This window comes from Lepidochelys kempii, chromosome 1 (genome assembly GCF_965140285.1).
Source record: "Lepidochelys kempii isolate rLepKem1 chromosome 1, rLepKem1.hap1, whole genome shotgun sequence".
Classification (NCBI taxonomy): Eukaryota; Metazoa; Chordata; order Testudines; family Cheloniidae; genus Lepidochelys; species Lepidochelys kempii.
The window spans coordinates 263197145-263213274 of record NC_136380.1 but is presented as its reverse complement, the minus strand read 5'-3'; the positions used below and the strand labels follow the sequence as shown (position 1 = coordinate 263213274).

The 16130-nt window shown below is 45.8% G+C and overlaps 2 protein-coding genes across 5 annotated transcripts in view; one reads left to right on the top strand and one right to left on the bottom strand.

The window, feature by feature from the left end:
- Positions 1–1089: 1089 nt before the first annotated feature.
- Positions 1090–12491, bottom strand: LOC140904922 (uncharacterized). Its single transcript, XM_073327297.2, has 2 exons — positions 8095–12491; positions 1090–1347 (listed from the first exon to the last, which is right to left on the bottom strand). The coding sequence occupies exon 1, from the start codon at positions 9494–9496 to the stop codon at positions 8216–8218; it is 1281 nt and encodes a 426-aa protein (XP_073183398.1). The 5' UTR covers positions 9497–12491; the 3' UTR covers positions 1090–1347; positions 8095–8215.
- Positions 12492–12770: 279 nt separating this feature from the next.
- The window catches only part of UBN2 (ubinuclein 2), a 103190-nt gene continuing 99830 nt past the window's right edge, over positions 12771–16130 (top strand). For 3 of the 4 annotated variants that reach the window (XM_073327286.2, XM_073327287.2, XM_073327285.2), the window contains exon 1: positions 12771–13238. In XM_073327286.2, coding sequence (XP_073183387.1) covers positions 12780–13238 — 459 coding nt within the window. In that variant the 5' untranslated portion in view covers positions 12771–12779. Of the gene's footprint in view, positions 13239–13300; positions 14193–16130 lie in introns of those variants that run through there. The other variant, XM_073327288.2, reaches the window with a different exon arrangement.

The window sequence follows — 16130 nt, the reverse complement described above, 5'->3', positions numbered from 1 at the left end:
GTTCTAAAGCTACAATACCTGTCTATGTATGAAAACTGCTGTTACTTGCAAAACTCCTTGTTGGTCACTGACGATTTGAGCTCTAACCAGAAGCTGCCAAGTGGCTTCTGACCTTAGCCCAATGAGCCATAGGTCCAAACTTCCTCCTTCAAACAGTAAGGCTGTGACCAGACTACAGAATGCAAAACCATGTATGGGGGAGAGAGCTATGTTTCACAGCCACTGTCCTGAAATAAAACTGTCTTTATTATACATGGCTAATTGCAGGTTTTCTGCACCTTCTCACTGTCTGGTATCTCTGCATCTATCTAGAATCCTTCTGAATTATTTTACTTCACCTTCATCAGAGAAATACCAGACAACTTTACATAATCATCTCAAAATTACTGTTCTTTTGAGGGCTGGTAAACTATATGTTCCATTCTATGCATCCGATGAAGTGGGCTGTAGCCCATGAAAGCTTACGCTCTAATAAATTTGTTAGTCTCTAAGGTGCCACAAGTATTCCTGTTCTCTTCCTTATAATTTAACAGATGCCTCCTTCAAGAAGAGAACTTCAAACTCCCTCCAGAAGGTTTGCTCATTCATTGGATATTTCAGTCTCTAAGTCTTATGCAGACAGGAAACCTTCAAAATAAAGAAGCAAAAAAGGGAATCTGTATCCTGTCTGGTTTCAGAGTAGCAGCCGTGTTAGTCTGTGTCCGCAAAAAGAAGAGGAGTACTTGTGGCACCTTAGAGACTAACAGATTTATTTGAGCATAAGCTTTCGTGAGCTACAGCTCATTTCATCAGATGCATGCAGTCTGGATCACTTAAATGTTAAAGTCTGAATGGTTGCATCCTGAGGAGAAAAAAATAAATGGTCATGACATGTACATTTACTACACTTGTTGTTTATAGTTTATGTCCCTACAATGAATGTTTATCTTGAAACTTGCAAAGAAAATGTATCCCACAACAGGAATTTGACTCCAAAGAATAGAGTGGATGACAAAACAGAAAACTCACAACTCACTTTGAGAGAGGCTTCCACTTCCTCTTTCCAAACTACTTTGTTGTATGGTAAACCGCCAGAATATCCTGCTGGTGCAAACAAATCTCTAAAGAACAACAACAACAAAAATGTTTAAATTGCTTTAAAGAGTTGTGCTCTGTTTATATTTCATGCAACAACTGATTCCAGTGACCACTCTTCTTGCATCTGCTGCCATGTGTCTTCTCTTCAATTTCTGTACTAGATATACCATATCTCACCACTTCTGGGCTCTCTGCTGGTGCAATATTCTTAGGTGATTCTCTGGATAAATCTGTGAATGAAACTATTAATCTGAAAAACCTTCAGACAATCTAAAAGACAAGAGAAGAATTTTCACCTTAGGCTTATACATAAGGCTTCTGGCTTTAGGTTTGCCCCACAAAACCCTCCCAATTAAAAAAGAAATTGGTGTTTATCCAATAAACTCTGGAAATGGTGCACTATGGAGGTGAGATTTCTAACGTGCACTAATGTGTTGCATATTAATTGGTCTACATAGGCCCTGCTGGTATGCACTAAAGCACTATACTAAAGTTCACTAAGGAACATCTCAAAGAGATTACTCATTACAGTATATGATACTGAAATAAGTAATAATATGCATGACTCATTACCATATGTACAAAGAGCCCCAAAAAACCCCAATTTTTGGACATCTTCATAAAACTCAAAAATTGCTAAAAAATAAACCCTGAAAAATGAAATGATTAAACCCCCCAAAACAGAAGTCCTATTTATACAAGAGACTACTCTCCTTATCAGCAAAAAAAAAAATGAGGCGTACTTGTGGCACTTTAGAGACTAAAAAATATATCTGGGCTTAAGCTTTCATGGGCTAAAACCTACTTCATTGGATGCATGCAGTGGAAAATACAGTAGGAAGAGATATATACACAGAGAACATGAAAAAATGGGTGTTGCCATACCAACTGTAACGAGACTAATCAATTAAGGTGGGCTATTATCAGCAGGAGAAAAAAAACTTTTGTAGTGATAATCAGGATGGCCCATTTCAAACAGTTGACAAGAAGGTGTGAGTAACAGTAGGGGAAAGATTAGCATGGGGAAATAGTTTTTACTTTGTGTAATGACCAGAGGTGAAAGTAAGCCGGTACGCCCCGGTACGGCGTACCGGCAAGAGCCCATGTGCCGTACCGGGATGGATCGGCTTCCCCAGGTGCAATTTAAAGGGCCTGCGGCTCCCAGCAGCAGCTGGAGCCTCTGGCCCTTTAAATTACTGCCGGAGCCCTGGGGCGGCGATTTAAAGGGCCCGGGGCGGTAGCGGCAGCGGAGCCCTAGGTCCTTTAAATGGCCCCAGAGCCCCACCGCTGCTTCCCCAGGGCTCCAGGGATGATTTAAAGGGCTCGGGGAGGTAGTGGCGGCCGGAGCCCCATCCCCGGAGCCCTGCTGCTGGAGCCCTGGGGAAGCGGTGGCGGAGCTCTGGGGATGATTTAAAGGGCCCAGGGCTCTGGCTGCCGCTACCGCCCGGGGCCCTTTAAACCGCTGCCAGAGCCCCCGGCTGCCGTTGTTACCCCGGGGAGCGGGAAGGAAGCACTTGCTGGTACACGGTGGGCCGGGGCTGACTCTGACCCCCAGCCCTGCCCCTTCCACCTGAGGCCCCACCCCTTCCGGGGGCCAGAGCTGGCCCCAGCCCAGCCCAGGCCCATACCGGTAAGGCCCTAGACTTACTTTCACCCCTGGTAATGACCCATCCACTCTCAGTATTTATTCAAGCCTAATTTAATAGGGTCCAGTTTACAAATTAATTCCAATTCTGCAGTTTCTTGTTGGAGTCTGTTTTTGAAGTTTTTTTGTTGGAGAATCTTCCTACTGTATTTTCCACTGCATGCATCCAATGATGTGGGTTTTAGCCCATGAAAGCTTATACCCAAATAAATTTGTTAGTCTCTAAGGTGCCACAAGTATGCCTCGGTTTTCTTTTTTTTTGCTGATACAGACTAACACGGCTACCACTCTGAAACCTGTCTCCTTATCAGATAAATTGACTTGTTCTTGGTAACTTCAATTTAAATCCAAAGAAATATCCAGACCTAAGATTACAAGTATCTAGTGCCAAAGGAATAAGGAAATATGTTGCTGCAAGCTCACAATTTAAATTAGACGTGTACAACAAATAACAGTAAGCTTATCATGTAATGCAAGTCAAGAAAAGGAAAAAACACAACCAGGAAGACCTGTGGCATAGGTTCTGACTGTGTGGGTGCGCCGGAGCACCCACGGAAAAAAAGTAGTGGGTGCTCAGCACCCATTGGCAGCCCCACCAGTCAGCTACTCCCCTTTCCCCACAGTGCCTCCCGCTTGCTAGTGGGCCCTGCTGACCAGCTCCTCCCACCTTTTCCCCCAGGGCCTCCTGCCTGCCGGTGATCAGCTGTTCAGCAGCATGCAGGAGACACTGGGGGAGGAGCAGGGGCAGGAAGAGGCAAGGTGGGGGCGGGAAGAGGTGTGGGGGGGGGTCGAGCACCACCTGAGAACTCAGGAAGTTGGTGCCTCTGCCTGCCAGAACCTCGCAGGTAGAAGACTGCTACTTTCATTAAGGTCTGGAATGGCATAATTCAGAACAAGTGGTTGTTTGAGACTATTTACAAGAAGTAACTTCCTCTAACTTTTCTGTAGTCCAATCACTTACCATCAACACTATTTCCTGTTTTCTCCTGTCAAAGAAATAGACATTCAGACTCTGTACACAAAATCTGGCCAGAGTGTGTATTCAAATATGACTCTACACCCAACCTCCACATTGAACACAAATTCAAGGTAGTTTTCCAGCTACCATGTATCGAATAAAAATTTGAGCTGTTCTGCATTTGTCACTTCTCTTAATGTCAAGAATCTAGATAGCCAGTTTACCAGTGATTTCTCTGCCTTCCTATCAACTTAGTTTTACAGTAGGTAGCCTCCTAAGGGCGCCTTCAAACTTGCATTACAAATTGTGACCTTGCTCAACCTAGAGGATAGTATCCATGTTGTTAGGGGGCTTATTCATTCACCTACTTACTTCCCTGGTCCTTCTCGCATGAACAGAGAGCAACAATACCCGAAGTCCAAAGGTGCAAACAATTCGATGTTTATTGAGGTGAACTTCCAGCAGGCATGATTCCAGTTTCCTTCCTTAGTGTCCCCCTTCCCAGCTCTTACACCACGGAGGCTTACCTGTGTCCCTGTTCCCATTTCCCCCTTTAGCTAAACACAGTTCCAATTTCCCCACCCCCATTCCCCTGTTCCCATTTCCCCCTTTAGCAAAACATGATTCCAATTTCCCCACCCCCACTCCCTGTTCCCATTTCCCCCCCACATACCCACACCCACTTCCTGACTGACTGCAGACTATATAGTAAAACTTGAGTTCTGCTTAGCTATATCTTAACCGATCATTTTACTGAAATTTAACTAACCAATCCTAACATATTGTAACATGATTCTGTAACCAATTATATCCCACCACCTTAATTAGTTTACACCCAGCAAAATTAATTATACAGCAGACAGGAACAATCACAGAACCAGACACAGATTATACAGACAAACAATAGCAAAGTGGGAACTATAATGATAAAACAATACAGAAGTGAGGATTTTACATCCCAGCTATTGATAAGTGAGTTCTTGCCAGACAGGATGCTATCAAACTAAGTTTCCTTTTACATTTTCTAGGCACTTCCCTTTCTCTGGAGGCGATAGGCATTATCAGGACAGGATTGTATTCCTAACAGCCCAATAGCACCTTATTTCAATGTGACTAGGTTGGAATGTGAGGATGTGACCGGTCGCTTCCCAGCTTATGGCTGCCTCTTGCTTAGCCAAAGGCCTTAGCCTAAGAACAGGGCCTCAGACTGTCACAGTAAGAGAAAAGAAAAGGAGTACTTGTGGCACCTTAGAGACTAACCAATTTATTTGAGCATGAGCTTTCGTGAGCTACAGCTCACTTCATCTGATGAAGTGAGCTGTAGCTCACGAAAGCTCATGCTCAAATAAATTGGTTAGTCTCTAAGGTGCCACAAGTACTCCTTTTCTTTTTGCGAATACAGACTAACACGGCTGTTCCTCTGAAACCTGACAGTAAGAGAAGGCTCTTACACCGGCAGACAGTGATTTTGATTCTTTCTTTTATACCTCTATAACTAGCCAAGTGGTAAGAATACACCTAAATTCTTAAGAGTATAGGCCTTTACAGACAGGCCTGAATATCTATATCTTAACACGTGTGCCTTTTTCTAAATAAAAACAAGCTTCTATTGGCTCTCACATCCTTGTCAAATTGAAAACAAGTATTCAGCAAAAGGGGTTCACAGCAGCTTGCTCAAAGTTCCATGGATCCCACACAAGACCAGTTACCTGAACACCAAGTTCTTCCCTCAATAAGGTTCGGTGAAATATGGAATTTAATCTCACAGAACCTAAGGAGCCCTAAAATTTCAATCAGGCAGGGTCAGTAGATCTTGATGTGATGGTTTCCTATGCTAGTCCAGAGAATAGAGCAGGGGTTCTCAAACTTCATTGCACCATCACCCACTTCTGAGAACAAAAATTGCTACATGACCCCAAGAGCGGGGACTGAAACCTGAGCCCACCCAAGCCCTGCCACCCCTGGTGGGGGGCGGGGGGGGCAAAACCAAAGCCAGAGTTCCACCGCTCTTGGTGGTGGGGAGCGGTGGGACAAGAGTTGAATCCCAAGGGCTTCAGCGCCAGGTGGGAGGTCTGTTACCTGAGGGCTCCCCCCATACTCAGGGCTCAAGCCCTAGGGCTTCGGCCCCAGGCAGTAGAGCTCGGGCTTCAGTCCTGGGCCCCAGCAAGGCTAATACCAGCCCTTGCCAACCACTTGCCACTTTGGGGTTCCGACCCACAGTTTGGGAACTGCTGGAGTACAGCAATGCCATTTGACCCCATCAGATTCAAGTTTCAAGAAAACCATAGAGGGAAAGTGATTTTACAAATCATATGGTTTATTCATTGTAGTGCCGGAGTCCAAACACAACTTGCTTTTACCAAAACCTTGATGAAAGCTGCAAATTTTCAGGGCTGAGAAGTCCACTTGGATAGGAACACTTGCCAAAGATTGCCAAGCTTCAAAGGGAAAACCTACATTTCTCAGAGTTACAGTCCATCAGCAGTGTTTTTCCTATTGCTTCTTTCTACTCAGAAACAAAGCAACGGCTTACACTTTCAAGTAAAGAAGTATGATTTGCACTATCTTTGACCAGGCTACTTGAATTCAGATGAGAGAAAAAACAATGCTAATCTATGCAACTGAAAGACTATGAGGTGGGCTGAGCAGGAGGACATGGGAAACTGAGAACTAAATTCATTCTTCACAATATTCATCTTCAAAACACAGGACAAGCGACCCTGTCCCCATTTATCCAGAATAAGAACACATCATATGTTGCACAACGCTGAAAAGGTGTATGGCTGATTGTCTCTTAAAATCTATATTTCAGACTCCTACTCCCCTTTCTCTGATCGCCAACCTGGCAAGCTTTTAAAAGTAATTCTTACTACAACTCTGTATCTATCTCCTGGGCCCTGGCTTTCCCTTTCCAGGATATGTCAGTATCTAAGTGATGGTGACAATGAAGGTGCAAAAAGTTCTGGGCAGGAATTGTATGGACACAAGATATTTTCATGCTTTGCTCCTTGTTAGTAATTTGAAAGGACTCGTGGGATTTGGCTTGTTTTGTTTTGGCATACTTATATGTCCCCACCAAGGCTGCCAGGATTTCCCACCCCCGTCCTATAATAAGGGACTCTTTTCCTTGCTTTATTTCCATACTATTCCAGGCTCTTGCTTACCTCCTTATACCAGCAGAGCTCAACAGCTATCAGGATCATATAAATGCAGAACTGCAGGAAACCTTGAGAGGTCATCCGCTCCATCCCAACACACTGAGGCAAGACCAACTATGCCTAGACCATCCCTGACAGATGTTTGTCTAACCTGTTCTTAAAAACCTCCAATGATGGGGATTCCACAGCCCCCTTGATAAGCTAGTCCAGTACTTAACTATCCTTATAGTTAGAAAGTTTTTCCTAATATCTAACCCAAGGGTCCCATGCTGCAGGCTAAGCACATTAGTTCTTGTCCTACCTTCAATGGACATGGAGAATAATTGATCACCATCTTCTCTGTGATAGCCCTTAACATATTTGAAGACTGTTATCAGGTCACCCCCCAGTCTTCATTTCTCAAGACTAAACATACCCCGTTTTTTTAACCTTTCCTCATAGGTCAAGACTTTTTATCTTTTTTGTTGTTCTCCTCTGAACTCTCTTGTCTACAACTTTCCTAAAGTGTTGTACCCCAAACTGGACACAATCCACCATCTGAGGCATCACCAATGCCACATAAAACGGAACCTCCCACTACCTCCCATGTTTTACACACAACATTCCTGTTACTACACAAGATACAGAATATTTGCCTTTTCTGAAACTGCATCACATTGAATACGAGTAATAATTTGTGATCCGCTATAACTATGAGATCTTCTCCTTCAGTGTTGCTGCTTTCCCAATTATTTCCCATTTTGTATTTGCTCATTTTGATTTTTTCCTTCCTCAGTGTAGAACTCTGCACTTGCCTTTACTGAAATTTATCTTGTTGATTTCAGATCAATTCTCCAATATATCCAGGTCCTTTTGAATTCTAATTCTGTCCTCCAAAGTGCTTGTAACCCCTCCCAGTTGAGTGTCATTCAAAAATGTGATAAGCAAACTCTCCATTCCATCATCTCAGTATTTAATAAACATACTGATTAATTCTAGACACAGGACAGACTCTTGTGGAACCCTAGTAGATATGTCCCTCCAGTTTGACAGCAAACCATTGATAACTACTCTGAGTACAAAGAAAAAAGAGTACTTGTGGCACCTTAGAGACTAACAAATTTATCTGAGCATAAGCTTTCATGAGCTACAGCTCACTTCATTGGATACATTCAGTGGAAAATACAGTGGGGAGATTTATGTACATAGAGAACATGAAACCATGGGTGTTACCATACACACTGTAACCAGAGTGATCACTTAAGATGAGCTATTACCAGCTTGGGGGGGACGGGGATGACCTTTTGTAGCGATAATCAAAGTGGGCCATTTCCAGCAGTTGACAAGAATGTCTGAGGAACGGTGGGGGGAGGGGGGGATAAACATGGGGAAATAGTTTTACTTTGTGTAATGACCCATCCACTCCCAGTCTCTATTCAAGCCTAAGTTAATTGTATCCAGTTTGCAAATTAATTCCAATTCAGCAGTCTCTCGTTGGAGTCGGTTTTTGAAGTTTTTTAGTTGAAGTATTGCCACTTTTAGGTCTGTAATCGAGTGACTGGAGAGACTGAAGTGTTCTCCAACTGCTTTTTGAATGTTATAATTCTTGACGTCTGATTTGTGTCCATTTATTCTTTTACGAAGACACTGTCCAGTTTGACCAATGTACATGGCAAAGGGGCATTGTTGGCACGTGATGGCATATATCACATTGGTAGATGTGCAGGTGAACGAGCCTCTGATATTGTGGCTGATGTGATTAGGCCCTGTGATGGTGTCCCCTGAATAGATATGTGGGCACAGTTGGCAACGGGATCTGTTGCAAAGATAGGTTCCTGGGTTAGTGGTTCTGTTGTGTGGTGTGTGGTTGCTGGTGAGTATTTGCTTCAGGTTGGGGGGCTGTCTGTAAGCAAGGACTGGCCTGTCTCCCAAGATCTGTGAGAGTGATGGGTCGTCCTTCAGGATAGGTTGTAGATCCTTGATGATGCATTGGAGAGGTTTTAGTTGGGGGCTGAAGGTGATGGCTAGTGGCGTTCTGTTATTTTCTTTGTTGGGCCTGTCCTGTAGTAGGTGACTTCTGGGTACTATTCTGGCTCTGTCAATCGGTTTCTTCACTTCAGCAGGTGGGTATTGTAGTTGTAAGAATGCTTGATAGAGATCTTGTAGGTGTTTGTCTCTGTCTGAGGGGTTGGAGCAAATGTGGTTGTATCGTAGAGCTTGGCTGTAGACAATGGATCGTGTGGTGTGATCTGGATGAAAACTGGAGGCATGTAGGTAGGAATAGCACTCAGTAGGTTTCCGGTATAGGGTGGTGTTTATGTGACCATCGCTTATTAGCACCGTAGTGTCCAGGAAGTGGATCTCTTGTGTGGACTGGTTCAGGCTGAGGTTGATTGTGGGATGGAAATTGTTGAAATCATGGTGGAATTCCTCAAGGGCTTCTTTTCCATGGGTCCAGATTATGAAGATGTCATCAGTGTAGCGCAAGTAGAGTAGGGGCATTAGGGGACGAGAGCTGAGGAAGCATTGTTCTAAGTCAGCCATAAAAATGTTGGCATACTGTGGGGCCATGCAGGTACCCATAGCAGTGCCGTTGACTTCAAGGTATACATTGTCCCCAAAAGTGAAACAGTTATGGGTGAGGACAAAATCACAAAGTGCAGCCACCAGGTTTGCCATGACATTATTGGGGCTACTGTTCCTGATGGCTTGTAGTCATCTTTGTGTGGAATGTTGGTGTAGAGGGCTTCTACATTCATAGTGGCTAGGATGGTGTTTTCAGGAAGATCACCGCTGGATTGTAGTTTCCTCAGGAAGTCAGTGGTGTCTCAAAGATAGCTAGGAGTGCTGATAGCATATGGCCTGAGGAGGGAGTCTTCATAGCCAGACAATCCTGCCGTCAGGATGCCAATGGCTGAGATGATGGGGCATCCAGCATTTCCAGGTTTATGTACTCTGAGTACAGTTTTGCAACGAGTTTTGCACCCACTTTATAGTAATTTCATCTAGACCACATTTTCTTAGTTTGTTTATTAGACTGTCATGTAAGATTGTGTCAAAAGCCCTACTAAAATCAAAATATATTTACACATAGTATTTTCCCCCAGCCCCCATCCACTTGGCAACTGACCCTGTCAAAGAAGGAAATTAAGTAGGTTTGGCATGCTTTGTTCTTAATAAATCCATGTTAACAAGTACTTATCAAAATTGATTAGTTTATAATTTGTTCCAGTATCTTTCTGAGGTATCAAAGACAGGCTGACTGGTTTATAATTCCCTGGGTCCTCTTTGTTCCTTTTTTAAAGATAGGTATTTTGTTTGCTCTTCTCCAGTTCTCTAGGCTCTCATGCATGCTCCATGAGTTTTCATAGCTTCCAAGGCCAGAAGGGAACATTATGATAATCTTGTCTGACCTCATGTATAATACAAGCCATAGAACTTCCCCAAAAAATTCCTAGAACAGACCTTTTAGAAAAACATCCAATCTTGATTTAAAACTTGCCAGTGATGGAGAATCCACCATGAACCTTGGTAATTGTTCCAATGGTTAATTCCTCTGACTGTTAAAAAATTTAGTCTGAATTTGGCTAGCTTCAACTTCCAGCCATTGGATCTTGTTATACCATTCTCTGCAAGATTGAAGAGCCAATTATTAAAAATTTGTTCCTCATGCAAGGATGTTTTAGCACTGACAAAAGGAGACTGCTAACACTCAAACTGGTAACCCAGGGTCACATAGCTTTTTCCCCTACTCACTATAGAGAGGTTCATCAGGAGTTAGTCATCTTGTTCCCTAGTGTGAATTGGTAGTCTGTAGCAGGTACCATTGTGTGCTTTATCTGTTTGGACAGCAAGCCCCAAGCATTTAAGATAATTTTCTTTCAAGTTATCAGTAACTCAGAACCAGGCAATGCCCTTCCTGAGGGAGTGCCATTCCTGTTCCCCTTTTGCCCACTTGATCTCTAACTAGGTTATAGCTATTGATTTTTAACATTCCAGTTGTGCAACTCATGTCATCAAGTTTCAGTAATATTAACTATATCAAACTTAGGCTCATAAATGAGGAATTCCAAGTCTACTTATTTTGCCCAGGCTCCTAGCACTGGTATATAGCCAATGAAAGAATTCATTCTCTTCACGTCCTTTGGTTCCTTGATTAATGTTCTCAACATTAACAACAAGGAGTCTGGTGGCACCTTAAAGACTAACAGATTTATTTGAGCATAAGCTTTTGTGGGTAAAAACCCCACTTCTTCAGATGCATGGAGTGAAAATTACAGATGCGGACATAAATATTCTGGCACATGAAGAGAAGGGAGTTACCTCAAAAGTGGAGAACCAATGTTGACAGGGCCAATTCGATCAGGGTGGATGTAGTCCACTCCCAATAACAGATGAGGAGGTGTCAATCCCAGTAGAGGCAAAGCTGCTTTTGTAATGAGCCAGCCACTCCCGGTCCCTATTCAAGCCCAAATTATTGGTGTTAAATTTGCAACATAAGTGGGCATATCTTCCCTCTTTTTACCCTCTCCTTTTGTTATTAATTTACAAAAGGGGAGGACAAAAAAGGGGAAAGATAGGAGTACTCAGTCAGATCTTGAAGATAACTAATGGTTCCAAGATTGGTTCACATAGTTCCTTAAGTAAATCTGAGGTGGATTTCATCAGGCCCAGACAATTTGAATACATCTAATTTATCATAATATTTCAACCTGTTATTTTCCTCTTCTGGTTTGTGTTCCTTTTCTCTTATTGTTAACATTGTGTTAAACATCTAGTCAGAACCTTTTCAGTGAAGACTGGGAAAAAAAGGTATTAAACACCTCAGCCTTCTCAGTGATGGCGTCATCCATTATTCACAGGCCTCTCCAGTGAAGTAAGGCCTTTCACTTTCCTTCCTCTTTCTCCTAATGTAGTTTAGGCTCACTTCTTATTACTTTTTATGTCCCGTGCTAGCTGTAACTCTGTGCTGTGTCTTAGCCTTTCTGTTTTATCCCGACATCCACATGCTAGTCTTTTGTACTCCTGGCAATCTGTCCAGGTTTCCACTTTTTGTAAGATTCTTTTTTGATTTTCCGGTTATTAAAGAGCTCCTGCTGCAGCCATATTGGTCTCATTCTCTCCTGCCTTTCCTCTACAGCGGGATACTTTCCTGTTTTGCCTTCAAAGATGACAGCTGAGCCCTCCTGGCCGGCTTGCGCAAGGGGTAGGCCTGGGGCCGGCGCTCCTGTAGCAGGAGAAGGATTTTACTACACCAAAGTGTGCAGTCCCCAACGGGGCCGGCGCTCGCTGGGTCCCGGGGGGAGAGCTCCGCTGGTGGCGCCGTGAGGAAGGCCCAATCCGGGCAGCTGAGTGAAGCGGGTCAGGACTCAGGACCAGCCGCGTCACACGCACCCGCACCTGACGGGCCCCGCTGGGGAAGGGGGGGGGGGTGAGGGGACGCCTCTGGCGGCGCGCCCGGCAGCCGGGCCTAGCGTTACGCGCTGCAGCCCCGCCATGGGGGCCACGGTGCGGCCAAGGTCCGTGCCCCACGCAGGCCTCGCACCGAGGCGCCCCCGCCGTCCCGCTGGCTCTATGCGACTCCCCCGCGCCGTGACCTCCGCGCTCCTGGCCCTTTAAGAGCCGTGCCGCAGGCAGCGTGCGTATTTCCAAGGCAACTGTGGGCGGGAGCTGGCGTCAGCAGCAGCGTGTGGGCGCTGGGGCTGCCGTGACGTAGCAGTCAATGAGCAATAACAACAGCGACGTGGGGCGGTTCGCCCGTGGCCCATGTCGTCTTGCGCATGCGCGGCTTAGCGGCCTGCTTCTATTTATGTGGGGGGGCTCCAAAATGGCGGCGGTGGTAGCAGCCAGAACGTAGGGGGCAGCTCCGATCGGGGGGGGAGGGAGGAGGAGCCGGCGGGGGAGTGTCGCCGTACGGGTGAGGCGGGGGGCCGGTGAACGGGGGGGGGGTGGGGGTCGGAGGATGGCGGAGCCGCGTCGGGTGCCGTTCATTAGTCTGGCACCCGTGAGGCGACGAGAGGGCGAGAGCCCGTCCCTGGAGCGCGAGCCCGGGGGCCGCGAGCCGGAGCAGCAGCTATTGCTAGGGCGCGAGGGGGTGCCGCCGCCCGACCCGCAGCACGAGCTCTCCCGGGCGGAGCCACAGGTTCAGCTGCCGCGCGAGACCAGCCCCCGGCCGGAACCGCCGCGTGAGACCAGCCGGCCTGAGCAGCAGCGCGAGCCCCCACGGCCGGAGCCGCCGCCGCCGCCGCCGCAGCAACAGCCCCAGCAGCAGCGCGAGAGCAGCCGGCAGGAGCCGCCGCCGCCGCAGGAGGCGCCACCGCCACGCCAGACGGTCCGCCTGGAGGTGGTGCTGAAGGACCCAACCGAGGAGAGCTGCGTGGAGTTCAGCTACCCCGAGCTGCTGCTGTGCGGGGAACCGCGGGTACGGGACCCCAACTCCGCCCCGGGGACCTGCGCACAGCGCCCACCGCACGGCCCCCCCCTCGCCCCCGCCCTCGGAGCGGGGCCTGCTCACTCTCCCCGCCCGGCTCAGAGCCGGCCGCGCCCGCAGCCTCTCGGCCCCGGCGGCGCAGATAAGGCGGTTGTTGCTGAGCGACTTTTAGCCTGGGGGCGGGCCCCGCCGGAGATGGATCGGGCAGCGCGCTGCTGAGGAGCCCAGTTGCCCTGCTCCTCTGCCCTGTGCCTTGTGCGGACGGCGGGGCTCCATCTCCGCACTTGCTGGCTGGTGTCTGCGGCACGAGCCCCTCCTTGGGCTCCAGTATGCTGCCCCAGTGCGTGGGGGAGGCCTTGCTATTACTACATGTCTCTCCCAGGTCTTTCTGCCCTGTGAGTGGGTCAAGTGTTGCCTTTCCAGCAGTTGTGAGCTCTTCCAAACAGCTGCGGAGTGAAACTGACCGCTCCTGTCAGGTCACAGTTGTCTGCAAGGTTTTGACCAGCAGGATGAAACTGAGTCAGAGCTGTGCCAGGGTCTTGGCTTGGCAAAAGTACAGTGTTAGCAGTAGCAGTACTGGAGGCATGTGTCTGTAGACTCAGGCTTATTTGGATTGTTAGAACTGCTGAAAACTTCACCTAGTGGGAAAAAACCCTGAATTCTGGAGGGGACACCCCACAACTGGTGGGCTAGGCCCCTGAACTCCCCAAGAAAAGCTTCCCCTTTGGCACTGGGGAGTGGATTACAAAAAAGCTTGTGGATACATCTTTATGGGAGCTAGGCAGCACCTGCTGCTCACTAGAGACCAGCATGTGGCGCAATGCTAAAGTAGATACTCTAGGGCGATCTTATTCTTATCAGTTCTTGAGTGCTGCCCATCACCATAATATCTGAGCATTTTTTTGTATAATATTCTGGCAGCAGTGAAGTCGCTAGAGGACTCCTGTAATTATTGCTTTTCTTTCTTTTAATATATAGAAAATTCTGGGGTATGTTTTCTCTTTTTTGGGGGGGTGGGGTGATGAAAGGGGGTAGCTGACATCATTCTGGTTATGGTGGATATATTGATTTCAAAAGGCTTAAATGCTGTTGTCTGTAGCACCACTAGACTTGGAAAACCAGAGCATTGGGTAGATAAGCCCCGGGCTCTCCTTCAAAGCCTTTCAAGAAGGTGGTACTGCAACCTTACTTTCTCACCCCCACCCCCTTGATCCTCTGCTCTGTTTGGAAGGAATAGCATCACTTTCTCCTTGAAATATAGAGGGATAACAGAAAATAAACAACTTCATTCCTAATTATTTCTGTGGGATCTGCTTTCCAAAGTGAGATCCCTCCCTGTAGCTACTGTGAGAATACAGTGCCAGTTCAGGCTACTTAAATGGCTGGTCTGCACTTTGCTGGAAAACTGTATACTGCATATGGGGCTGTATGGAATATTACAGTTATCATCTTTGTTCACTGTTCTGGTATGAACATTAAGGAGTGTTGGGAGAGGGGGTTGGAAATTGATGTTAAATGTTCAGAGTTTTGTGTTTGTGGAGGTTAACTTCTTCCCAACTTTTCTTTAGCCCAGTTTCTCCTGAAGGTCTTAATATACTTAATTCTGATAACATCTAATATTCATATCTGGCTGGTAGGTGATAATCTCATATACTTCCTTTCCACATCTCTTTTCCCTCTTTGAAAGCAAGAGAATATGAATTACGAGTTTTGACCATTGTTAGTGATTGTGCTGACAAGGGTCTTGCCTACACTAAAATAACCATATTGCTTTAACTATGCCAGTATAGTTAAAGTGTAAACTTCTGCCTGTGTGCATATGGATATACTAGTTTAAAGGTGCATTAAATCAGTATAGATGTTCCTTTAAGGGAATGGGAATAAGCTATACTAGTCTGAGTCCACCCTGGGGTAGTACTGGTATACCTATAATGGTTTAAAAAAATAATGCCCCTCACTGATAGTTATACCAGTAAAACTTTCACATGTAGACTAGTTTAAAAAATATTGGCAGGTTAGTGGATTTTAGTACCACTGGGATGAAAAGGAACATGTTTCACGTTGGGTATCGGAAAAGACAAGAATTATACATGCGCTTAGAAATCAGTGCTGTTTATCAATTCCCTGCAGAGTCCTGCTTTATAATAATAGATCATGATGTCTTCTCTCCCCTGAACAGTGTGAAACCATCAAATGGTGAGATTTTTTCCATTAAAGAACCTCCATCCTTTTGGAAAAAGAACAGGAATACTTGTGGTACCTTAGAGACTAACAAATTTATTTGAGCATAAGCTTTTGTGGGCTACAGCCTACTTCATCAGATGCATAGAATGAAACATATAGTAAGAAGATTCTCTCTCTCTCTCTCTCTCTCTCTCTTGAGAGCATGAAAAGGTGGAGTAAGAGGCTAATTACTTAAGATGAGTTTTAGCAGCAGATATTTTTTTCCTGCTGATAATAGCTCATCTCAATAAATTAGCCTCTTACTCCACCTTTTCATGTTCTCTATATGTGTGTGTGTGTGTATATGTATATGTATATGTATATATATATATCTTAGAATCATAGAATAACAGAGTTGGAAGGGACCTCTGGAGGCCATCTAGTCCAACCCCCTGCCCAGAGCAGGACCAATCCCAACTAAATCATCCCAGCCAGGGCTTTGTCAAGCCTGACCTTAGAAACTTCCAAGGAAGGGGATTCCACCACCTCCCTAGGTAGCGCATTCAAGTGTTTCACCACCCTCTTAGTGAAAAAGTTTTTCCTAATATCCAACCTAAATCTCCCCCACTGCAACTTGAGACCATTACTCCTTGTCCTATCATCTGCTATCACTGAGAATAGTCTAGAGCCATCCTCTTTGGAATCCCCTTTCAGGTAGTT